This window comes from Panthera uncia (assembly GCF_023721935.1).
Source record: "Panthera uncia isolate 11264 chromosome A1 unlocalized genomic scaffold, Puncia_PCG_1.0 HiC_scaffold_17, whole genome shotgun sequence".
Classification (NCBI taxonomy): Eukaryota; Metazoa; Chordata; class Mammalia; order Carnivora; family Felidae; genus Panthera; species Panthera uncia.
In genome coordinates this window covers 116,548,048-116,575,635 of record NW_026057577.1, presented here as the reverse complement: position 1 = coordinate 116,575,635, position 27,588 = coordinate 116,548,048, and the positions used below count along the sequence as shown (strand labels likewise).

The following is a 27,588-nucleotide window of genomic DNA, read 5'->3' as shown; positions in this document are numbered from 1 at the left end:
TGGTGCCAGATACTTTTCCGTTTAATGGGAAAGAGGCTCAGGAGCAAGAACAGAAAAATGCTGTAGGAAAGGCTGGTAAGCAGACCACAGATTATTCATACTTCGCAACTCTGCCCACATGCAGCCCAGTTACTCACTACTTGGATCAAGACAAACAGGGAGCTCTTCACTGCAGTTGTGCGTATGCTTATGCTTCCCTACTTCACATGACTTACAAAGTATGTGCGTGCATATGCGAGTATTCTGACATGGCTGGATTTTATACACACAAGATTTATTTCCAGAAGCTTTCTTTCTTTCTTTTTTAATATGAAATTTATTGTCAAATTGGTCCTTTCTCGAAGGATCACTTTATTTCAAATGTTTACATCATTTTATCACTTAGCTTTTCTAGTATGATCTCCTTTGTCATCATAAGTCATATTGTCTATGAGATCTTTAGGAAAACAACCAGTTTTTTTTTAAATGTTTATTTTTTGAGAGAGAGAGAGAGAGAGAATGTGCATGCACAAGCAGGAGAGGGGCAGAGAAGGAGGTGAGTATAGGGGATCCAAAGCGGGCTCTGTGCGGACAGCAGAGAGCCCAATGTAGGGCTTGAATTCATGAACTGTGAGATCATGACCTGAGTTGAAGTTGGTTGCTTAACTGACTGAGCCACCCAGGTGCCCCCAACCAGATTTTTAATATGTGTCTTATCATTACATAAAGAGTGATAGGAGTATAAATTGCTCTAGAAACATGCACACACATACAAGCAAATCTATACATACTTATATAGTTGTGGGGTTTTTTTAACACTTATTTATTTATTTTGAGAGAGAGAGAGAGAGAGAGAGAGCGCACGCACACATGCATGAGCAGAGGAGGGACAGAGGGAGGAGAGAGAATCCCAAGTAGGCTCAGCCCTGTCAGTTCAGAGCCCCACTCTGGGCTGGATCTCACAAACCATTAGATCATGACCTGAGATGAAATCAAGAGTGGGACACTTAACTGAATGAGCCACACAGGCACCCCATAGTTTTATCTGTTAATCAGATACATTATATCACACGCATTAGAAGTCGTAAATAAAATAAAATAAAATACGAACTATAACTGTCCTGTATTTTGATTTGCATATTTCTCTACAGGGAAATCAGAATAAAAATTTTACCATGCTTAAAGTAAGATGTGTTTGGAGCATATCATTCAGACTACTTAGGTAAATAGTAAGGAAGGGGACAAAACCAAAAGAGGCAGAAGACATAAACGCTCTGGGGAAAATTTGAGAAAACAGAGGAAAGAACAGAATGGCTAAAATAACCAGGAAATATATGCAGTCTCAAGATAATGGAATATAAATTATAAATAAATTCCAAGAGAATGCAAAGGAATGATCTTTTATGTATCAAAGATTTGTAGGAAATCTAAGCCTTGAATAGGGATATATTCAAATATAATCATGCCAGAGGAAAAATGGGCGAAGGTTGTGAAGATGCATTACAGAAAAAATAAATATGCAGTGTGATCCTTGAGACATACCTTTAACTATTTTTTATTTTAGTTATTAATTTTAACTATTTTTAACTATAATGTATCATCTGTCTATCTATCATCAGCCTATCTATCTTATCTATCCAACTAATAGTGGTAGGAAATCATTCGAACCGTTGTCAGCAGTTGCTTCTTTGAAGTGTCTTGAGTCAGGTTTTTCACTCTATCCTCACCCACATCTAAAACTACTAGTTTACCTCCCTAATTCCTATTTGTTTTTGAATTCTAAATTCAACTGTCACATTTTCATGGAGGTTTTTCCTAACCCCCTGGATTAGATTAAGCTCCTAGCTCTATCCTTCCATATATTACCCTGTGGTCTTCCTTTGTTAACAGTGATCATCTCTCGTTAGTCATTTGATGCATGTCTTTCACCCAAGATTATAAACTCACAAGAAGGAGGAGTGATGTCTGCCTTTTTCAGTGCTCTATCCTGGGTCTAGCTTAGTGGCTGACACATACTAAGTGATTAGTAAATCAGTATTGAATTGAATTGCATAGCTGTGAAGTTTCGGAGAATTTCTCAGAGCCCTGCCTCTTCAATTCCATTACAAATTGTCTGGCTCTGGTTTATTACCTCTGGTTTAACTCTGTAAACTCTAGTACTGTTTCTCTGCTTAACTCCAAAGTATAGGTAACTAAAGTTGTCTATTTAGCTTTTAATTTTGGTTTCATTCTTAGACATATCAAATAGTTGAAAAACATGCTAAAGTAGAGACACATGAAAGAAGAATGCATGTTAAAAAAAAAAGGCAAAATGTAGTAGGAACAATTAGGTGTTGGTTTTGAAGAAAGAAGGGGAACCACACTAGAAGTCAATGGATGGATCACAAAAGAAAAATAAGAGAGGAAATGAACTTGAGCCTTGGTACTGGTGATGAAGAGGTGACAGATTTAGGAGACATTTAGGAGGCAGGATAAGTCAGTCATGGTGAGTATGGTGTGGTGTGTGTGCGTATGGCTGTGTGCGTGAGTGTGTGTGTACATGCCCTTGTGCACATCTATGCATCATAGGTTGAATGCCAGGGAAGAACAAGTAGAAACCTAAAATAATAATGAGATTTAAGGTTAAGTATCATAATTAATCACCCAATCCTTGAGGAAACATAAGCTGGAGAGCACATTTGGCCATCAGATCAAAGGTGACACAGTGCACCAAAGGGGTCGTTGGATATGTTACGCTGATGCTAAGGAATATGGCCCGGGCCAGAAGAGGCAGTGATACTTCAAGACATGGTAATGGATGACATTTCCCAAGGAGAAAATGTACAGCGAGGAGAGACAAGACCTTGAAGACTTTGAGAACCAATAACATTTAACCAATAATCAGAGTAGTGAAGGGTCAGAAAAGTCAAAAAGGAGTGTCAAACGCCATTAATGGTTCAAATTAAAATCTGAAGAGTGTTTACTAGATTTAGAAACAAGGAGATTAAATGACATTTATAAGATTTATTGTTGGGTTGGTTTGTTGTTTGTTTTCTGTTTTGGGGGTGTTTTCCCCCAGGATTCTGCTCAAATGGAAAGCCAGGTAATGCAGGGTTTAGGAGTAATGCTAAGCAAGGAGAGAGAGTGAATATAAATTCCTCTTTTCGAAAGTCTGTAAAGGTAAAAAGTGAATTATGAAAGCATCAAAATAACAGAGAGCCAAAGGTTTAATTTTGTGTTAAAGTGTTTTGAGCATGCTTCTTATAGAAAAAGAATTTAAACTGACCTAAGTTAGAGAGGGTAAATAATAAAATACAGTGTTGAAATATCCATTATTATACGAAATTCTGATTTTGAAGACTGGAACATCGCTTACCTCACTTTTTCAAGAATTTTAAATTAACTCTATTTTTAAACAAATAAGTTGCAGCAGGATTTTCCTTAATTCTTCAGTTATCTCTGTTTTTGTTTTTGTTTCATTCTATTTGGGATTTAGTTTCTTCAGATTATTTCTATAGCTTCACAGTCCCAATAAGGAAAGGTGGGTTATGACATAATTGGTTTGGGGTGCAGTGATTCCATTAGGTGGAATATCTTGGTATCAGACCTCAAGAAACCAGAAGGAATGATCTCAGAGGTACAACAGGACTGTAGTTTTAGGGAAATTTCTTGACCATCTGCCACATAAAACTTTACACATTGTTTCCTGCCTTTCCTAGCTTCCTGTTTTTTTTTTCCAGTAGATTCAAAGTCTAATAACAACTCTCTTAAATTTTCTCAAGCAATTATTATTCAAATGAACTCCAATTTATAAGCTATCTAATATACAATATTTATATGGCTGTAGATGCAACCTAATGGCAAACATTGACCTTTTTTGTGTAATAGCTATATCTTTCTTCAATAATATTTGTAGCTAATGTTTTACAGCTTCTTTCTATTCCCATACACCTCCTGATGCCTTCATTATGAGTTTGGCTCTTCATTGCTATTTTCATTTGAATAGTCTGTTCATTTGGTACATAAGCACTATCATTTAAAAGAATACAAAAACATAATGAAAGAAAATTAAAAGTATTTTTAGGAAATAGAATTGTTTTTACTAGTTCTTATGTTTTCTGGAGTACTAAACTTAAGTAGAGCCAAAAAAAAAAGTCATCATAGTTTTATTTCCGTTTTAGTTGCCTGCTTGGATAAGGATATTTCAATTCTCAAGATTTACCCTTAACTCTTTAATGTAAAATATTTAGCTTTTTATAAAAAGAAGCAAGCATTTGGAATAATTAGGTTTTTACACATAGAATGCAATCCCACATGGCGAACTAGAAGTGAGCTTTCAGAAAAATGCAGCCAATATTTCGCTAATGGGGCACCATTTCCCATTCAAGACTATCACCTAAATAACTAAGATTCTTATAGTCAGGAAAAGAATATATAAATTCTAACACTACATTTTTTAAAAAGCCAGAGAAAAAGACTGAGTCAACTAGGTCAGGAAATGACTAAATTCCTCTGAGACAAGTGCTTGAGATCCTGGGCTCTGAGCCAGATCCCTGGGTTCAAATCCAAGCTTCTCTACTTAGAAGCTGTCTGACCACCTATCCGCTCCATAATCTGGTTTTCTAGAATGTAATATGACACAATTAATAAATGTTGTAGGGTTGCTCAAAGGATTCAGTAAGATAATAAAGACACTTAAAACAGTGTCTGGCACTTAGTTAGAATTTAGCAGATAATCCTGCATTTTGACTCTGTATTTGTAGAATAAACCACTGGCTATTTCTTGTCCTTTGCATGACCAGTGAAAACATTTCAATGGTAATTATTTCCCCCACTAAGTTAATGTAAAAGTAACTGTGATAGAAAATGTTTAAAATCTTGATTTATTGTGGACATTTAAGTCAACATAATAGCATGCCTTTCAAAGAAACAATGGACACTATTTCCAGGCACACAGACTGCATATTTTGTGAACTTCATTCAAACTCAGATAAAGTAAAACCACCTTACATCTAGTTCTTGAAGATGAAAAGAATTTGAGGCTGTGGGAGTGATCACCTTATTTAAATACTTGATAAGAGAAAGAATATAAAACTACAAAAATATGTATTTTTTAAAAAAAATCAGTTAGTGACATTATGTTTCTAAGAAGGAATTTTATTTTCAAATATCATTAGCTTCCAAATATCACCTTACATGGTTGTATTTCCTAGTCATTAAATGTTTACAGCAATGTGCTTGTGGTATCTGTCGCACTGATTTAAAAATACATTTTGGTCATTACTATCTCTTGCTGTTTGCCTGCAGTGAGCTCTCACATAATTAGGGCTGAATACACTGCACTTTTAAAATTAAACCAAGCCTCTGGGAAAGAATCATGGAAATAGATGGTTAAAGGACACCCAGGCAATTAACAAGCATGATAAAGTTAAAAATTGAAGATAGGAAAGTAGGTTAAGAGCTTTTCTCTCTCTTTCCTACATGATGTGTTGATACAGAAGGAACATAGATTTATTTTACATAGAAAAGGGATATAGAGGCAGTCCACATTTTAGTCAATAGGTAGTCCCTTTGCTATTTTCTAATGGATTATTCTACCTTTTAAGCACACGATTCCAAAATAATTCTTGACTTGATTGACTTTTACAACAAGCCTGAAAACTTTATGCTTTTTAGAATCATAACAGGGTAACAATAGACTAATAAAGATTTAAAGGTTAAAAATCTGAGATAATCTCAGCAAATAGTTCTTTTTAACAAAAAAAAATTACATGCAAAAGTATTGACTACTTGTGATGGTTTGCAACAGAACTCTCAGAAATAAATAGTAAAAAATTATAAAATGTAGCCAATAATTAAATATTATAGAATTAATGCATCATGATTTTCTCTGGTGGCATATCATTTTGTACAATTTCCCTATTGGCATTCTTTCCCTCCATTAAAGTCAATCCTCATGTGCCTGTCTTCTTTACTAGACAGAAAGTCTCTGAAAGACTGTTACTCTTTAGTTTCATTTTTTTTTATATCTAAAGCACCTAATACTCACTGAAAACATACTCAGCATTCAGTAAATACTTACTGAATGAGTGAATTCATGAGTACAATCCTATGTCTTTTAGATAAACCACTATTACTTATTTGTACTTATATATTAATCACTTAAGAGAATAATAGAAGCTGAAAGGAGAATGTAATATTTGTTAAATATTGGTTATGTGTCAAGCATCTTTCACATATTTTATTTTCACTACATCCTTAAGGCAACAGATAGCATTTTCCCAAATTTTACAGACTAGCTTCAAAGAGATTAAACATCTCCTCAAATCAAGTCAAAAGAGTTAAGGTTCTGACTTTTCAGAGCTTATGTCTGGGTCATTTTCCCACCATAAGGTTGCGTTATCTTGTGTTGCCTTAACATTATTAGGGTTTTGCTGCAAACACAAATCAGATCTATAAGTAAAACAGAAAGACAAATAGGAATACTACATTTTTTTCATTATAGCCTGGTCTTTCTTTTTGAAAATTAATGCCTCTTCTCCTTTTTTCCTTATTGTTATTGTAAAACAGATACAGAAAATAATGACTTATTATAATCAAACATCCTTGAAATCACCACCCAAAACAAGAGGGAGAACTTTATCACCACTCCCCCAGGAAGCCCTTCCCTGTGTACGATCCCAATCACAACCCCCTTGTACCCTCTGAAATAACAGTTCTGCTGGCTTTCATAGTAATTGCTTCCTTGAATTTCTTAATATAGTTTCATCACAATTATGCATCCCTAAATTGCATAGTTTGGTCTGCCTCAAACCTCCACTTTCCCTTCCATCCCATTCTTGTCTTTACTATCTGTCTGCTGAAGAAACTGGGTGATAGGCCCATCGATTCCCCAACACTGGATTTTGCTGATTACATGTACAAGTTCAGCACGTTCCTCTGACCTTTGTATTTCCCGAAGTTTGGCACCTGGACCCAGAGGTCATATGAGATTCAGATTCCATTCCATTGGCAAAACTACACGTGGTGTATGTTCTTTTATCAAGAAAATGCAAAATCTAATTTTGCTTATTTTTGTTGTTAGTGGCCACTGATGCTCAACCTCTAGATGCATTAATTGAATGAGGATGGTAAAATGGCAGTTGTCTAATAATATCCTTACTTTTTCATCTATTAACTTTAACAATTTTATGAAGATACTCTTTTCCTCCTCTACTATTTGGTTACATATTGGTTCAGATAATATAGGAAAGCAGGATAAATGCTTGATTTCTTCCCTTTTATTTACCCAAATTTCGAGGTAAGGAATTAAGTCTCTATGAGTTTCAGAGGTTAAGCATTTTTGTATCATTATGAACTCAAACATCTGCTGAGTTTGAATCTGTTGAAATTCTCACCCTTTTTGAAGCTCATCTTGGCTTTTTCAAGTTGGCTCCTGATTCTTTTTTATATTACCCTAGTAGTCTTTGATAATTCCCTTACTATCTGGTATGTCAAGTTGTTCCAGGCCCTTAATATGTACTTCCTGCCCCAGACCTGGGATCAGCCATCTTTTCTCTTGAAATTACTGCAGAGCTCTTGCTATTGGATTGTGTGAATCCCACCCCAGTTTTGGCTGTATCTCCAACAAATACCTGTTGGGTATGGGGGAGGTCTGCCTATTCTCTGGTTTATCAGATGACCTTGATTCTCATTACTTCCTTCTTTCAACCTACATGGAAGTTCAAAAAAAAGGTCTTGCAAAAAAAAAGGTCTTGTCCCAGTCTGTTTATTTTTTAGGTTCATGGGGATAATTTTGCTATAAATGTTATCCATGTGTTTTGTTTGTGCTATCTATCTGGTCTATTTTTATGCACAAAAACTAAGCTACCACTATCTTCTAAGACTCAAGTTTCCTTTCATTTTAAAAATTATGTCAACTTCAATTTTCTCATATCAAGATCTATGGTATCCTTTCCATTAACATTACACAGGGATCAATTTAACAGTGCTGATTCAGAAAATTTTGCATTGGATTTTTTTTTAAGTTTGATGAACACAGTAAAAGAACCTACTTACCACAGAGCCGAAGTTCAAAATTAATCCTCTTTAAAAACACAGACTCACTATTTTATTAATTATACCTATAGAGACAGTTCTAATTTCCAATCCTTGCACAACAGGACTTGACATGTGTACTCTTATACAAAGGCAACAAAACTGGGTAAAAGAAAAAAATAAAAACATGATACATAAAAAAAAAAGTAGTGTCATTCTTAATGTCATTGCCCAAAGAGATATATTTTCAGCTCTATTTTGATGAAAATAGCATTGGTTCCAAAGGCAATGACATTTAAATAGCATTTATGGGGCTGTAAAACAAGAGTCATCCCAAAATATCCACAAAATATATTCCCAATTTTTTTAAACTACATAAAAACACACATTACAATAAACAGAATTAATGCAAGTATGGATGCATATTATTTTAAATAGCTTCAACCTTTATTTCTCAGTATATGTTTCTGTGTGTTAGGTTGGCCTATCTGCACTACATTAAAGTATTTCTTTTTTTTTTTTTTTTTTTTGTAGGAAATGTAGGGAAAAGACCAGCTTGCTGTTGAAAATTGTGTAGAAAAACTAGGATTGAGCGTAATGTTGCTAAAATTTCTTCATTCACTCATATTCATCGAATGCCTACTTTGTGCCATACATGGATCTAGCCTTAGAAATACAGTACTTTATATTAGGGTTTATATTTAAGCCCCTAACTGGGGCTTAATTATAGATTAGGAAAGATAATAATCAAATTAGATAAACAAAAAATTTAGTATAATAAATTGTAATAACTTCTATGAAGAAAAGACAGGGCAGAGATATGGGGAATAACTGATAAGCAGGGGTTTCAGACAGGGTTGGAATTTTACTCAGGTTGTATCTGTTTGTATCTTTCTCCCTAAGTATTGTAGGGATCATCCTATTTGCAAAACATGTCACAATTTTTCTGCCAGATAATTTACTAGTCTATAAATTTTCAAGAACTTTTTATAAGGGTCAAATAGACCTTCAGAAAGCCTGCAACAATTTACACAGTCTCTAGAGTATTATGTTGGGAAGCTCTGCCCATGGCAACAGGATTAAATAATTCACTAATACTTTTCTAGGAATTCTGATTTCAGTTGTTTTCATCTTTTATAAGTTTAAAATTATTTGGATTTCATTTTACTGAAAACTGAGGAGAATGGATTTTACTCAACTGTTTTAGTTGATTAATACTACTTATCGTATCATTTATCCTTTAACATATGGATTTGAATTTTTTTTCAAATATCAAATTCAGGTAGTTTGTATTTTTGGCTCTTATAGCTGGTGATTCTTTTTATATTATATATCCTCAATCATGGTTGTTAATATGTAGAAAACTTACTGATATATTTTAAAATATTTATCTTACAATCAGCCACCCTATGAACTTTACAGTTAGCTCGATCATCTCTCAGTTGATTCGATCAGTTGTTTTGTTTTGTTGTTTTTTTTAGTTTATTTATTTCTTTTGAGAGAGAGTGAGTGAGTGAGGGGAGGGGCAGAGAGACAGGGAGAGAGAGATTCCCAAGCCGGTTCTGCTTTGTCAGTGCAGAGCCTGACATGCGACTCAAACCTGTGAACCATGAGATCATGACCTGAGCTGAAACAAAAAGTTGGACGCTTAACTGATTGAGCCACCCAGGCATCCCTCAATCAGCTTTTCAAAGCAGGTAAACATCATCTACAGAAAATCATCTAGCGTCTTCTCATCTCAAATGTTTCTCGCTATCACTTTGCGCACTGACTTTATTGCACTGACTGACCTATCAAGAACAAACATCTATTCAATCCCTGCTGACCACGTATCTAGCCTCAGAACTAAGCTATTTGGTTGACAGGGAATTCTCTGCCCCTTGAGACAAATCTTCCTAGCCTCAGTTCTAATTCTTCAATGGCTTGTCCAAACGAAACTCTGTCTCTAGCTATCTTCTACCCATTGTTTTTAGTATCATATTTCTGTGTAAAAATATTAGATAGTTCAGGAAGTCTTAAGCTGGAGGCCAAAAATAAATGTGCTTGCAGGCAACCACAAACCTCTTGAAATCACAGATAAAATTTTGTGAATATATGCACTTTTCTAGGACAGAGGATCCACAGCTTTCATTTGATTCTTAAAGTATTCTATGAGCCTGACAACCTGACAGTCACTAATGGACGGGCATGAATGATTAGCTTAACCAATAATTACAGCTTACAGAATCCCTGGGTTATTTATATTGTTCAGTACAGATACAACCATAACTAGGCAGTTTCAGCATGTACCTCTGCCGTTTTATAAACCAAAAAAATACATCTGAATCCAAGACTGTCTCTAATCTTCAACCTAATTCACTTACATGATTATTCAAAACAAATACCCAATTTATTGCTCAGAACAAATAACCTTTCTAAAAATAATCATTTAAATAATGAATAACGTCTCTATAGAAAAAATAAGGAGTACTCATTTTCCCTGTACCACCAATATAACACTCAACATTCATTTTCTCAGCTCCTACTCACATCTCTCAACTAAGATTGCATAATTTTTAATAAGGTATATTATCTTTAAAAAAAACAAGGCTAACACATTCTGCAAGGGTAATAAGTGACATCTGCTCAAAAATGATGTAAAAAAAAAGACATTAAAAATCATCCTTTTAAATTTGCAATCTTTCTTATATTTCCAAATAACCATTTTTCATAGACTATTAAATTTGACAATAAAAAAATGAAAGAATTTAGCAAGTTATGAATCATTTTATTTGGCTCCTATATAATGTTTAACTGATTTGAAATAAGATACCAAATGGTTTAACTATGCCATTTCCTAACGAAAATAAAGATTAACAGGAAGGAGTACATGCAACTCAGTGCCGTTAGAATTTTCCCTAAAAGCTATTCTAAATGTTCAGTACGATAGCATTCTATACCAACTTTGAAGATAATAATGGTGTATCTGCAAAGTTTTACAGATAGAGGATGCATTAGAAGTTTTCCAGTGCTAACTGCCTCATGAGTAAAGCTATTTCATATAGCACACACAAAACCTACCATTGTACATCAGGGTTTCTGCCGCCGAGACTTAACAAGATAAAAAGAAATCAGAACAGCCTAATGCTTCTATGGCCCTGTCTTCACAGACACATTTGCTTTAAAGAATTCTGAAGATTGTCAAGTATGTGCGAAGAGAGTATTTTCTTTTCTCAAATAGTTCACACTCCTTAATTCCGTTTCAAATTTACTTTCATGATAATAGCTAACAATTACATAGCATTAAGTGCAGAGCGTAATTTCTAAGCACCGTGTATCTAGACGCTATAAAAATATTTATAATATCACCATAAAATATGTATCGCTCCAACAACCTGATAAGATACATATGTTATTTTCCTCATTTTATAATTAAAAAAAACTAAAACCCAGAATTTTGGAGACTGCTACATTATCATTTAGCTTACAGTATTTTTCCCACTTCTTGATATGTAAATTTCTCTTTGAACAATTTTTGTATTGTCTTCTGACCCAGCTTCTGTGTGGAGACCCTTTATGGGGTCTTCTCCTTCCCTGATGCTGAGCATTCTGCGAGTTTCTCAGAAAAGACATTTCACTTCCTGCTATCTGGAAACTTTTGTTTAAAATGTCCCTGTTAATTCCATATGTCCATTTTCACACTTGTTCTCATTTTGAAACTGTTTTTTATAGATTTTGACCTGATGAGTTATCCTTTATTTTATTCATTACATGTTCTGTTCTTCTTTTTGCCCTAATTCTGAGAGGTTTCCTAGACTTCATGTGCCAACTTCTTACATGTGAGCACTTTTTGAAAAAAATTTTCTGGATACTCTTTTCACAGCATATTGTTCTTGTTGTCTTACATAAAATATCTTCCTGAAGATATAATTTATAGACTATTTTTAATAATGTAATTTCCCTTAACCCCAAATGCCTCTCTGTTCTCTGGACTTTCTTTTGCTCTTTGACTTAGTCTCTCTCTTTTATGATGGAGACTTTTCTCAGAAGACTCATAATGTTTTGCTTAGATATCATATTAGATGATAGAATACCAACATATAATTACAGTCTCTATGTACATATGTAAGGCTTTTTGAAAAATCATTAGATAATGAACAAGAATTTTTACTGGAAGATCTTGAAATGTCTCCCATTGGATATAGTTTTCTTGTGTCCTGCTTGGGGAGAACTGGCCTGACTCCAAACATTCTAATGTTAAGACTGAAAGTTCTGTATTCACTAGGAAGTGAATTTCAGCCTGGCTTTCCTGGAAACTGCTTCTTAACTGGTACCTCATGTCCTAAGCACCTCTGGGGCTCAGTGGTGAAGAATCATGGAAGTAAAATATAATTTCTCCATTAGCTTTCGTATTTTCCAAAATGTTTTTGAGATCTCTTGTTCTCTGTTTTCTCCTCTCTCTTCTATTTATCTATCTATCTGTGTGTCTTCTCATATTATTTTGGAATGGTTTCAAGAGGTAGGAAGCATAAATGATTAGGTTTAATCCATAATGTTTCCTTGCAGGTTAGGAGAATTACTTATACTAGCAGCCTTGCTTCCTTTTAGGTTGGACTGAGAGAATTAAGATTCAGAAGAGCTGAATTCCTGGCCCAGTTCTTACTATCTATGTCACCATGTTCATGCTACTTAATGTTCCTGCAGTTTCATTTAGTCATCTGCACGCTGGGCAGGGAAATGTAATGGTTGTGACATGTCCTTGCAGGTGGCAGTGGGGAGTGGATGCTAGGTGTTGCTTTAGGGAAAGGAAGAGCTTTCTTTATCTGGATTTAGTAATTGTAAGATTAAATGTGTGCATATCCTGGTTGCAGACTAATTAGTTGTCTATTCATTCAATAACATTTGTTAAAAGTCTGTATGCTGACCCAGTGATTTCAATTCTAAGATAAATGAAAATACATCTCCTCACAAGAAACTGTATAAGAATGTTCACATCAGCAGTATTCACAGTGGCTGAAAGGTAGAAACAATGCAGATGTGCATCAACTGATGAATGGATAAACAAATCTGGTATAGCCATACAACAGAACAGTCTTCCGCAAAAGAGAAAGTGCTGAAACATGCTACAACATGGATGAGACTTGAAAATATGCTAAGCGAAAGAAGCCAATAACAAAAGACTACACATTATATCATCTCATTGATATGAAATGTCCAGGAAAAAACAATCTCTGGAGGCAGAAAGTAGATTCCTGACTGCTTACAGCAATGGGGGCAGGAAGGAAGGGGAGAGAGAAATGAGTGCTAATAGGTAGGGGTTCCTACTTGGAGTGATAAAATTTTCTAAAATTGGTTTGGGTAATGGCTGTACAACTCTGTGAACATACTAGAAAAAATTCAATCATATGCTTTAAATGAGTGAATTATACTGTAACTGAATTATAGCTCAAAAAGCTGTTAAAAATAAAGCATCTGAGAAAATTGAAGCAGGAAAACAATCTCTTATGTGTACTTTAATGGCATTAGAAATACAAAATTGAGTAATATAGATGAGGTCATGGAATTTAAATTCTAGTGGAGGGACATAAATAAAATAAATGTAACTATAAATTCCAATGAAAGAAGAGACCCAGATAGAAAACTAAACGGGGGGGAGGGGGTGGTGAAAGCTGAGGGTGATCACAATGATTAAATGAAAATCCAAATGACAAGGAGAAACTAGGTGTGATGCAAAATGACAGAAAGTAAAAAGAGAATTTTAGACAGCGGGGTTAAATTTCACATCAAAACCTCTGTGGTGGGGAGAACTCAGCTTACTGTAGGGGCTGAAAATTTACCCAGGTGTCCAGAAAATAGTGAGGGAGTAAGTTGTGGGTGAGGAGGTTGCATAGATAAACTGAAACTATTCAAGATCTTGTAGCTCATCTTGTAGCTCAAATGTACTGTAAGAGAAATGGGAAGCCTCTAAAGGGTTTTAAGCGGCATGATATTATTAGACATTAAGTAGTATTATTTGCTTTTTAAGATCACTCTTGCTACTCTATGACAAATATAGTTTTGACTTTCTGTCCTAAAACTACTTGTGTATATCTAAACAGAAATATCAGCAACACTGATAAACCTATGTCACTCACAATTTTAAAAAGTGCCTCTGGGTGCCTAGGTGGCTCAGTCAGAGGAGCATCTGACTCTTGATCTCCACTAAGGTCACGATCTCACAGTTCGTGGGATCGAATCCTGTATTGGGCTCTGCGCTGACAGCACAGAGCCTGCTTGAAATTCTCTCTCTCTCTCTCTCTCTCTCTCTCTCTCTCTGCCCTTCCCCCGCTCACATGCTCGCTTGCTCCTCTCTCTCGCTCTCGAAATAAATAAACATTTTTGTTTAAAAAAAGTGTCTCAACCAGTGGCAATGTTAATTGGTAAAGTCAATATGTATAGAATCTCTAAAATGTTCACAGTCAGTAATTCCATTCCCTGGACTGTCCAAAATATAATGAAGAGTAATATATAAAGATGTTCACTGCAGCACTATTTAACCTGAAAGTACAAAATCTGTAAATAGTTGCTAATTCTGTATATGTGTAATTAGCCTGACTTCTTTAGAATTGTAGCTAATGTCTTAAAAATAAAAACAGGTCTACATAAATAAGATGGTCCAATTATAAATCCAGGACATGTATAATTTTGCTACTTTGCTTTAACCAAGTGGTCAGTTACTATGTGAAATGGCTGAAGATTATTATGGGGAAATTAACTATTAAACTTGAAAAGGGCCATGACATCCATTTTTGTCATTCAAACTTGGGTGAAAGTGTCAGGTAAAAGTTCAACTAAAAAACAATCAACATCAATATATATGCTGTGTGCATATAATCGTGTACAAAGGTCCCTTGAATAGTTTCATTCCACATGCACAATGCACATACACATACACACACACACACACACACACACACACACACATCACAGAGAATTAATAGCATCAGAATGGTTTCTTTTGCAATAACACAGATAATACCAGGATGCACCAGGGAGCATCACTATATTCCCTTGATTTTTTTTTTTTTGAAAAAAATAATGGTAAGTTGTATATCAAGATGCCTTCACAAAGAAATTTATTTGTAGAAGAAAAGTATTCAGTCTAAGTAAAAACAGTCTTTTTTCCTAGTATATGCAGATTTTTTCTTCATTATCACCACCTCTGCTACCTAACTCATAGTTTGTTACTTCTTTGTATAAAATGATAAAACGAAATTTTGTCACAGACTCTGAAAACGTTCAGCACTCTTCATTGTGGTGCTATGGTTTGCCATAATTTGTATTTTAATTATAAGAAACTATATTTGAAAGTCCTTACCCTTAACCCATTACTTACTTGTCTCTAAGTAATGAAGTGAATTATCTGCTAAAGAAAAGAATTACACTTAGAATGGCAAAATGTTCACATAAGCATCACATCAGATATATTTTGCTTGCCTCTTACTCACTTTGGGATATAGGTTCATTGAATAATGAATAATGCAGAATTACAAATACTACTTAAATTGCTTTTTGGTGTTGGTGTTGCTTCAGTTTGTGATTTTTGACCAAGTAGATATAGCTTAATTAGATTTTGTTAAATGAGCTTTTGATAATGAGTAATGTATTATTCTAATGCATTTAAAATTCTTGCATTACTCATCAACATTCAAGTTCATAAATACAAGTCGACATAATTAAATGTGAATTGGTAAAAACGCATCTGCCCAAAGATTCTCAATTTATAATAAGTCCCAAAAGTAGGTTTAAAGGGAAAGTTGCTCAGAAAAAAAATGCAAAACATCTTGTAACATTTTAATAGTATAATATCACACTAAGATCTATCAAATGCAATTAAATAGTGAAACATCAAATAAAATTTAAAGTTTTACAACTTAAATGGATACTAAGAAAAAGTAATGGAATAAATTCATACTTCCAAATCATTTCACTTTAATTGGGCCTAACAGTTGGTAGAGTCACTAGGAAAAACTTAATTGAATTTATAAGATATAAAAAGTTTCACCCAACCGAGAAAATAAATAAATTCTTATGGTTAATTTTGGCTGTGTTGATATGGAAAACAAATAAAAGGAGCATTGCTGGGAGCGTACAGATTGCATTTAGCACAAAGATAACATAACAGTAGGCTAATTAGTCCTTAAACCCCAGAAGGTTGAATTGTTTTTTCCTGAGAAGCTCCTAGAAACAAAGGCCTGTCTCTGACTTACTGTGTAATATGGGCGAAGCCTCCCTTCACTAATGAACATATCAGTGACCTCTGACATCACTATTATTGTGGCTGCAACACGAAGCAGAGATGGAAGGCCAGAAATGGCAATAGCTTCAGGAAGTGACTCCCGTCTCTAGGGTCCTTGTGTACTTATGACACAATAAGCTTTTCGTACAGTTGTTCATACTAATTGATGAAAAGTAGTGGAAGAAATAACAAGCCAAGATATAAAATCTCCTCCCTTACCAGAGGCAAGATGTTGGCCGACAATATATATGAAATGGGAACATTATCTATAAAAGAGCCCTATATATAAGTGTGACCCAGGAAAATAATGTCAGAATCCCTGAAATGGCAAATAGTCTGGGGATACATTCTTCCAAGGTAAATTACTCAGATAATAAAAACCATCCAGAAAAGTCCTCTATTCCTTCAATCCATTTGAATGATTATGTCATAACTATAGATTAGCTGTGAAAGCACAATGCTAGGCCAGAGTCACCTTTTTATTAAATAAATAAAAAATAAAATTTTAGCTAATAAATATATAATCACTGTTAGTAATCTCAAGAAAAATCACATTTAACCTCCTAATTAGATATTTCTTTTTGCGTGTGTGGTACACATGAAACTCAGCAAGACTGAGACTGTGTCCTTACTACACAAAGATCAGTATAATTTTACTTTTTCCTTTTTGGTTTTTTTAAGCTTATTTATTTATTTTGAGAGCAAGAGAGAAAGAGAGAGAAGATACATGTACAAGTGGGGGAGGGGCAGAGAGAGGGGGAAGAGAGAATTTTTTTTAAGTATAATTTATTGTCAAATTGGCTCCCATACAACACCAAGTGCTCATCCCAATAAGTGCCCTCTTCAATGCCCATCACCCACTTTCCCCTCTCCCCCACCCCCCATCAACCCTCAGTCTGTTCTCTGCATTTTAAGAGTCTCTTATGGTGGAAGAGAGAATTTCAAGCAGGCTCCACACTGTCAGCACAGAGCCTGATGCAGGGCTCAAAATCACAAATGGCGAGATCATGACCTGAGCCGAGATCAAGAGTCGGCCGCCACTTAACTGATTAAGTCATCCAGGTGCTCCTACTTTTACTTTTTAAGTAACTATATTTTCCCTAGTTTGGATGATTATATACCATGGTATAGACAAAAACATAAGATTTTTTTTTTACTAAACTCTCTAGCTCCCACCCAGTTATTTCTAAAAACAAACAAAGAGAAAAAAACAAGTCTTACAAGACTAAAATCAAAGGCTATGTTCCTTCTGGAGGCTCTAGGGGAGAATCCACTGCTTGCCGTTTCCAGCTTTTAGACACTGAATGCACTCTTTGACTCCTGGGACATCACTGTGATCTCTGCTTCCATCATCACATCTCCCTTTCTGCCACCCGGTTATTTCTAACAGTTTTGGTAGTATTTGACTCTTCTTTAGTCCCTGAAGGCTTCTAACATCATCCTCTCCTGAGAAAGAAGGGAAATACAGAGCCTCTGCCCTACTTACACCAGAGATAGGAGAAAACTACGTGCCAGACACAGCAATAGCTCTCTTGGGCAGGTGAGAGAAGCACCTAGTTAGCTCTGCGGGAGTCTCAGTGGGAGCAAAGCCCAGGAAGTGGAAAAGGCCTTGGCTCAGAAGTCATCCTAAAAAGGGACACTGGATCACCAGCACAGTGGTAAAGTCCTGACCTACCCCGGAGTGGCAGACTCCCCTACATTCAGCAGGATGGGACTGACCAAAGAGCAAAATGAGTAAACTTTCTTGGCCATGCAAAAGCTTATGAAAGTATCAAGTTAAAAAAGAAAAAAAAAAACTTTATTTCCAGTATCTCCCACCCCTCCATGGAAACTGATTCTTAAGTGTCACTTTCTCAGTCGCTGAATTATTACTGAACATCAGTTTGGCATTGTAGGAATCATAGCGAAGCCCTGCCCTTAAAGTGTCTTCTTCAGGAAAAAGCCTGAGGTGAACAGATCATAACCATAACATTTCTACTATGTTAGAGATTTTTCCCATATTTCTTGTCCTTTAGGGAAAAAAGTACTGCCAGAGTTTTGTCTTTCTTATTTCTGCTTTTTCCGTTCCATTATCCTGACATGTTATATAGGTTTTGAGAAATCTTATTGATATCATATAAAAATGTTAATGAAATAATAATAAGATTTAAATGTCTTGACATAGGCAAATAAGTATTTACATCATTACTTCCTTAGTTTTTTGTTTTGGAAAAACATATATTGTAATTGCGAGTTTTAAAATCTATCTTTTTCAGATACCTTCCAGTTAGAAACCTAAACCTAGTAATTGTTTAATTTGTGTCTGACATTTCCTTTTGTCCAGTTATGCAAGAGAAAATCCAGTATTGTAAACTACTCCACACTGGATTTTGTTTAGAGTATTACCTCACTTTTTAATCATTTCTCATTTATTTGAAGTGCATGGTAAAAGTTAACCATCATCTGATCTCAATTTATTTCTTAGTAACTTTTTTGTTGTTTGATATTAGTCTCAGATGATTCACTTGAGAAAATGTGTAGAATCTTTAATTTCATGAATTTCATTCATTCAAAAGATTCTGGCACACTATTCCAATTCCTGAAAGGTGGCCCTATGTTTTTATCCAGTAGGTGGTAAAAGCTTAATTATGTACCATGTGCCACATTTTGAAAAGTGTAGTCTCTTTTTACATTGTTCAAGAAATAAAAGTAAAAGTAATCAAAAGGGATCACTCAATTGAGGTAAAATAAATAAAGTGTAGCATTTTATTTGCATGTGAACAGTGAACCACATATATTACTGGAAACACCATGCTTACTTTTGTTATTAAGGCTGAAGCCTGTTTCCTTGTAAAGTTTTTCTCAGGAAAGAAAAACAAAAGGGACTAGGTTGCAACATATTTCCACTGAGGATTGAGGGAGAGATAGTTTTCTACATTTGATTCTAACCTTTAAAATTTTAAAGAACATGACAGTCTAATGTGCCTTAAAACAAGGTCATTTATAAGTCTGCTTATCTTCCTGAGGGAGGAAACGTGGCAGTTTATTTAGATCCTTTTCAACGTAAACATTCTTACAATCCAACTCTTAATTTGCTATAGACTATAAATGTCATTACATTCTATAAGTCCTCCTTTGGACTTTGTTACATGTTTTGGTAAATAAGAACCTTAAAATGATACACTTCCTAAAAGCCATTCACTCTATGCACAAATAATAGACGCTACTGATTTCTGAGACAATATATAAAATTCAAAGAAGGTGAAGACGTTCACTCCCAGGCTTAGTGCGGCAGGAGTTTGGGTTTTCCAAAGCTAATGTCATTCAGAACTGTGGACAGCTCCTGCGGAGGCATGGAGTCGATGGCAATTTCCCTTAAACATAACTCAAAGTAATGCTGCTTTTTATTGCTATCTTTGATTGCTGTTTAATAGACGCCTATTAAATCGGCTTAATTTGCACATATACTTTTTCACTGATTCTTCTTCTTTTTCGAATGAATTCACTTGAAAGAAAGAAAGAAAGAAAGAAAGAAAGAAAGAGAAAAGGCAAGCCACCCTGAGTTTTAGAATTTAAATGGAAAACCCAACCTTATTCGGAAGCTGCAGCGTGTGCGCACGTTAATAAGAGGATCTACTTCACGACCTTCATTTGATAATCTCTTAAACATGCTTATAACCGAATACATACTTGGGCGACAAATAAGATCGGGAAACGTCTTAATTTTAATTCTCCGAAGCAGTTTCCCTGGCGGACAGCTCTCCTCCTGCCCTAGTTCCCGGGCTGGGAAACGGGAAAGAGCTTTGCGAAACAGACTTGTAGTCAAGGTCAAGAAAGGGTGTCTCTCAGTCTCAGGGAGGGGGCTCTGGAAACGCCCCCTGTCTGTTTCTGGAACTCGAAGCTTCCTGCCACGCTGCTGCCCAAGCTGGCAGCGCCTGCCCGGCTGAAATCTCAAGTCAGGGACTATCCAAGCGCAAATTGCCCTTCCTGAGCCTGCCAGCCACTATTCTGAAGAAATGCATTGAGGATGCCCAGTGCCTATAAGCAGATGAAAAACAGATTAACATTCCCCAGGGGTGAGAGCGGCTGGAACAGCTAGGACTTGTGAGTCACTGTCTCCGCTTGCCCCATCCTCTCCTCAAGCCCAGGAGCGCCTTTTTCCCCTTTGGGAAAGGCGGGGGGCAGCGCGAGGATAGGTGTCACCCCAAAGACGACTTTCTGGCCGCTTCCTTACACTCTCAGCTCCGAAGTAAAAGTTTTTTGGTTTTTTGGTTTTTTGTTTTGTTGTTGTTGTTATCGTTTTTTGGCACAACTTAGCATCCTTCCATCTGGGGGGGGGGGTCACATCTTCCCCGATGTATCCCCAAAGTTCACAAGGCAAAGGAGGCGAAACCTCCCTGGGATTCCCGGGCAACAGGAGCTCCTCATTCCACCCCCTCCTCGGCCGAAACTAGTTGAAGAGTGGAGCCCGAGCAGCCGGAGTGGAAGCCTCCGGCAGCGCCACCCCCCTCCCGCCCCGCAACCCCTCCCTCCGAGTCCCCGGGCGCCCCCTCCCAGGTGCGGGGACGCGTGTTGGAGGGCGCGCCCGGAAGGGAGGGTGGGGCGGCGGCCGGGAGTCCTCACCTGAAATCGCTGTAAGGGTGGATAATCCAGAAGCCTGCAGTTTTAACCCTTTCCTGCTCCTTTTCCACCGCCTTCTGGCTCCCAAACATGCGGAGGGAGAATTTGTTGACCCCGGGCTGCAGCATGGAGGTGAACTGCCTCTGCATGAAGCCGTACTGCCGCCGGGGGCCCTCGGCGTCCTCGAAGCCCCCGGCCGACTCCTCGCCGCCGCCGCCGCCGTCCACCTTGAAGCACACCGAGTTGCCGTGCTCCTTCGCGCCGGCCCCGCCGCCCCCCGGCGGGGTGCCCAGGCGCTTGTCGGCCGCGGCCGACCCCGCGCCCGTCGCGGGCGCCTTGGCGGGGAAGACGCTGTTGCCATCGTCCCGGCTGTTGGACGAGGAGTTGCGTTTGCCGCCTCCTTCCATGCCCGGGGGACGCGGCCGGCGACGGCGCGGGCTCCAGACCCGCCGGCCGCCCGGCGCCGGGGGCACGAAGCCGAGGGGGCAGGGGCCCGAGCTGGCTGCCGGCGAGCTCGGCTGCCCGTCGCGGCGGCGGCGGCGGCGGCGGCGGCTTCTGCTTCCCGCCCGCGCCGCTGCTCCCTGCGCGCCTCGCTCCCGCCGCCGCCGCTGCCCTCAGTGGCTGCGCTCCCGGTTCCGCCGCGGCTGGTGCTGAGGCTGAGGCTGCCCGAGCGAGGCGAGGCTCCGCTCAGCCCTCGCGCGCCAGCGCCTCCCCTCGGCTGCCCTCTGCTGGCGGGAAAGGCTCTCTCCCCGCCCGCACAGCGCGCACTCTCCCTCCACTCTTGCTCCACTTCTGCCCAGCGTGACATTGAACTCGGGAGCCCTCCGAGGCATTTATTTGTACATGTTGTGAGATAGTCGGTGTATGTTTGCACGTAAGAGGAGAGAGAGAGAGGCAGAGAGGCAGAGAAAGACTGAGCTAGCGGATTATGTTCGTCCGAAAGAAATAAACACCCTGAAACTCACTGAGGCATTGTCACATTGTCTGAACGCCTGTTTGAATGATGTTACAGATTGGGAAAGGGAGAGAGCTTGGCTCTGCATGCAGAAAATTCACGTGTAAAGCTAGATGTACATACGAAAGTAAGATTCGACATCGGATAATAAATTTCATGAGTAAAAGGGAAGTTGTGTGTACGTGTGTGTGTGCGTGTGTGTTTCGGAAGGAAGCAGACACCGAAAGGGACCAGGTCTGGGTAACCAGGAGCAATCAGCTGCTTAGGGCTGTGATGAAGATGTGGCACCAAGGGACAGACAGCTGACCTCCTCACACTTATCCTTGTTTATTCTCTCAGAGCTCCTTAAGCAGGGGATGGGATTTCTTTCTTCCCAAGGCCACACACATCAACACACATGCGAGCAAGTCTTCCAGCTGCTAACACTGAGAGAAAAAAAAATGTGTTAGGGAAAACTCGCCAGAGCTGACCTATCTTTTTAGATAAGTTATGTAATCAATAAAACACACTAAGCGGCATGCATGTTGGTCAGAGTTCACCTACACCTCGCCAGGAAGCCACGATGTCTTGGAATTTAGGCAGAATGTAATCACCATCTCAGATGAGGGAAAGTATTCTCAAGTGAGACCTAAAAGGTGCTACTGATGCTGAAGAAAGCATTCTGAGATTCCTCCTGTCCCCCTCAGCGTCTCCCAAACACACCAGATCAGCTAAAGGAAGCAAGATGTGCTGCCAAACTCGCCCATCACTCAGCAGGGCAGCCCCAGAGTCTGAAGAGCTTCAAGACTCCCAAATGTGCCAAAACATCTGTTCCAGATACAAGGACTGCCTTCCTGCCCACAGCCTCTTTAAAGGAAATCCTGCCCTGCCAAGAGTCTCTGATCTAACGGGTTCCCGTCAGCCACAGCCACATTTTAGGGGAAGAAAGGGGAGCACCTCCGGGAGGGAATCTATGCACCGGGTCACCCCATGGCCTAGCATGAAAAAATGAATGGGGTCAATCAAGGTGCTTTCCTGAAAAACCAAGCAGCAGTGAAGCCAATTAACAAGGATAAAGACAAAAGAAGACAACTGGATGCCCTCATGAGGGGTTAACAACCCGAGAAAGGAAGCAGAGAACAGAGAAAAAAGTCGAAAGAAGCAAAACCAAGAAGCCAGTAGGCCTCTGTTCTAATTGTGTAAGATAACCCCTACCATTCTACTTCCCATAGTCTATGCTAAATCTCCTTTTTCAGCGAGCTCCATCCTGACTCAGACACCATCTGTTTTCAACTAATCAAAAACCAGAGCCCTAAGAAATAAGTATAGGTGGCCAAACTTCAATGGTAAAAAATAGGGGAAATATGAACAATGTAGTGCTCTCAACTAGCGAAGTGGGGACTTTGGAAATCCAAGGGGTTATATGAGGATACCAGGTGCCAAGGACAGAAGGAAGCCAAAGGGATGGATAAAAACAAACACTGCCTAAAGCACAGTTCTTCCTAAGAAAGGCCCGATTACTCAGGCAGCTTTTCTTTATTAGACTAAAGATGTTCTCTACTCTTCTCCCATTCTGCATGCTTCTCCAATCACTCTATTTTCAGTCATGGGTATGACAATGTATATTTTAACATAAATTTTAAATTTTATAATAATTTAAAAATATACCATCTAAAATGTTATGCTAACTGAGTTTAAGTCAGTTTCTCTTTTCTTCTAGCCAATCCTTGTATTTGTTCCATTTCAACTTAATCTTAATCATGACCAGGCAGTTATTTTAGTCAGAATTCTTCTCAGTTTCAGTGTCTGTTCTAAATTAATATGACAGAATTACTTAACATGTTTCCAAAATACAACAAAGAAATGTCTAAAGCAGGGTCACAAGTCATTGCTCCAGGTACAGCTTTGAGGCCATTTGTCATTCATTTAAAATCTCAGAATCTATACTATTCTTTTAAATTTTGAGAATGTGTACATTAGATTCGCTAATTAACTCAGAGTTGTCACCGAAAGGGGCTCCTGGGTGGCTCAGTCAGTTAATTAAGCGTCCAACGCTTGATTTCGACTCAGGCCATGATCTCATGGTCATGAGATCAAGCCCCATGTCGGGCTCTGTGCTGGGAGTGGAGCCTGCAGGGGATTCTCTCTCTCTCTCCTTTTTCCTCCACTCCTCCCCAGCTTGCATGTGCTTTCTCTCTCTCAAAATAAATAAATAAATAAATAAATAAATAAATGTTTTTTTCAAAAATAATAAAAGTAAAAAATTTAGTTGCCAGCAAGAGAAAAAGTCAAGTTTCTTCATTTTACTTTCAAACTGTTGATTAAAGTTGTTTAAAATATAGGCTTAAATAACAAGCTTCCTTAGCAACAAGAAAGAACTTGCAAGATTAGAACAGAATGAAAGCAATGAGAGAGACAGACAGACGGAATCAGCAAATATATTTTAAAATGTGAACCAATCACAAGCTAGGCTTCTATGGCTAGAATGGATAAATTGCTTCCATTGTTTAATTTTCTCTTTTATTTCTGAATTCACCGCATGAGTTAGAAAAGTTTTTTTGACCATGTTAGAAATCAGGGACTGATTTATTTGCTCACAGCCAGATTGGGGAGATAAGAATTACAGATAAGAGCAAGTTAGGCTCTGCAAATCTTTATCTTCCCAGTCCCCCAGCCCCAGACCTAAACTTTACTTTCCTTTTGTCACTTGATTTTCTTCATCATCCTATCCTTCACGTAATTCACTCCAGACACATGTGTGCCCCCAGGACAGGCGTAAATTTTGAGGATAATGTCTTCTAGCAAGTATCCATGTCTGTTCATTGATAAACTGTCTCAAGCTGAAATCCACTGGGCTAACTTAAATGGCTTTTTTTTCAGTCATCTTTGAAATAGGACTACCACCATGTTTGACTCTATATCATTCGATGTCCATGATGTCAAAGTGCCTTGCATTTCAGAGGAATCTGATGACTGAGGACTCATCAGGGCATATCAGTTATGAATTCATTTCACGAGAATGTCCCATCTGTGGTTGTAATGGGTGCTGTTCAGTACATACAAGGATCATGCATCTTTTAAAATGTTCTCTGTTTCCTTTAATACTCTGCTTAAGATCAAATTGCAGACAGCAGCAGAAGATTAATATGAAACTAAAATAAAATCTCCATGCAGCAGACGCAAGCACATGTGAAATGAGACAAAAAAGATAGATGGGCGACTTGAAGTTTGACAGCTTATTGGAAAACTCTCAGTGAAACCTAAAGATTTCAAAGATAAAACATTTTAGTCCTCTTAGTAAGACAGAAGAATTCTGTCTGTGAAGACATATTTCACATGTAGGAAAATGAAGTCAGAGCTGTCTCTGTTGAAGACGGCCATGGTAAGGAATGGTGAAAAGAATAGTTCACCACAGGCAACCTCACAATCTCTCTGTGTCTTATGCACAGGCATACTCGCCTGTCTGTCTGGAAGGCAACTGCCAGCATGATGCTCAATATGAAACACTGGGGCTGTTAATGTCAGAACAAGACACTCACACCCAGCGTATCTGCCATGCATAGTTTTTTCAATTGATAATATTGTCTCCCTTTCGAAAACCCAGAAGAATCAACTGCTTAGCTGTCATAATTAATAATAGATATTTCTGAATTCACTGCATTGCTACAAAGTAAACATGGAAAAATTAGATAGAAAGTGAATAGATGGAGAAAGATATCCCATACACTAGTAACCAAAAGAGAGCAGGTTAGCTATATTAATATCACGAAAAATAGACTTTAAATCAAAAAGTTATGAGACGAAGAAGGACACTATATATTAATAAAAGTTTCAATATAGCAACAGGATGTAACATTTATAAACATTTACACACCTGATGTCAAGACCACCAACGTATATGAAGCAGAAACTGACAGAATTAAAAAGAGAAATAGATAGTTCTATAATAATAGTTGGACCCTTCAATACCCTACTCTCATTAATGGACAGAGCAACCAGACAGAAGATAAGTAAAGAGGATGTAAACAGCACAATAAACAAACAAGATCTACTAGATATATAGAGAACATATACAACAGCAGCATAAATATTCTTCTCAAGTTCACAGAATAAACACCAAGGTAGGTCACAAATTAGCCTCAATAGATTTTAAAAGATAGATATCATACAAAGTATCTTATCTGACCACAATGGGAAGAAGAAACTGGTAACAGAAATAAAACTGGAAAATTCACAAATTTGTAGAAATTAAGCAACACGCTCTCAACCAACAGATCAAAGAAGAAATCATAAGGGAAGTTAAAAAATGCATAGGATAAATGAAAACAAAACTAGAACATACTTATGGGACACAGCAAAAGCAGCGCTAAGGGGGAAATTTATAGCCATAAATGCTTACGTTAAAAAAGGACAAGAAAGATCATAAATCGACAGCCTAACTTTACAACAAAAGAAACTAGGAAAAGAAGAACAAATTAAATCCAAAGCTATCAGGAAGAAGGAAATAATACAGATTAAAGCAAAGATATATGAAATAGAAAACAAAAACAATGGCAATAAATAACAAAATCAAAAGTTACCTCTTTGAAAAGATCAACAAAATTGGCAAACTTTGAGCTAGATGGACTAGGGGAAAAAAAGATTTAAGCTACTAAAAGATTTAAGCTACTAAACATTATTACTGATTCTAATAGAGTACTATGAGTAATCATATGCCTAAATGAAATGGACACATTTCTAGAAACACAAAACCTAAATCATGAAGAAACAGAAAACCTAAATAGAGTTAGAACTAGCACAAGGACTGAATAAAATATCTCCCAAGGAAGAAATACTCTGGACCTGATGGTTTCACTGGTGAATTCTACCAAACATTTAAGGAACAGTGAATACCAATAGTGCTTATACTTTTCAAAAAAACTGAAGAGGACAGAATATTTCCTGATCATTCTATAAGACTAGCATAACCCTCAGACCAAAGCCAGACAAATAAACATATCAAAAGAAGAGAAAACTTATAGCAACCCCTTACCAACACTGGTGCAAAAATCCTCAACAAAATAATAGCAGCACACATTCAGTGACATTTTAAAAGAATTATACAACCATGACCAACTGTGATTTACTGGTTCAACATACAAAAAAATCATTCAGTGCAATTCACCACAGCAACAGAATGAAGGGAAAAATTCACAAGGTAATTTCAATTAATAAAGAAAAAGCATATACTTCATTAATACCAGCTTACTCTGTGCTTGGCTCTCTGCTATGTGCTCCATGGGTACCTCACTTTATGTCCGCGAGGCAAATACTGTCTCCATTTTGTACACTAGGATGGAGAACTTATTAACAAAAAAATTTGACATAGCTTTTATGCGGCAGAGCTACCTCTTCACCATGATCTTTCTGACTTTAATGCTGCCTGTGTTCCTGACTGAAATAATGTACTTCTTATTTTGGTACAAAGCATATAGATTTTTTTCAAATTCACATGTTTCTTGGCATTGAAAATCATTAAATGTTTCATTACCAGATGATGGAATGAATAAATGAATGAATGAATAAGACAAACTGGGGTTAATAATTTGCTAACACTTAACTAAATAAAATTTACTTTCCTTCCTAAAGTCGTGTTCTCCTTTAACCTTTCACTCCCAAGGCCGCATGACCCATTGTCTGAGAAAGAGGAGGCGGTACCCTCACCAACAAAGAGGCCATTGATTGACTTTGAGACTCAGAGCTAATTTTTCCACCTCTTTTGCAAGAAATTTCAGGGAAAGTCTGGAAATGAAGTTGCATACTA

General features: G+C 37.5%; 1 protein-coding gene across 1 annotated transcript in view; it reads right to left on the bottom strand.

The window, feature by feature from the left end:
- Window positions 1-21,258, bottom strand: part of HCN1 (hyperpolarization activated cyclic nucleotide gated potassium channel 1) — a 392,613-nt gene extending 371,355 nt beyond the window's left edge. Inside the window, exon 1 of the mRNA XM_049648096.1 lies at window positions 20,855-21,258. Coding sequence (XP_049504053.1) covers window positions 20,855-21,258 — 404 coding nt within the window. The remainder of the gene's footprint in view (window positions 1-20,854) is intronic.
- Between the last annotated feature and the right edge of the window lie 6,330 nt (window positions 21,259-27,588).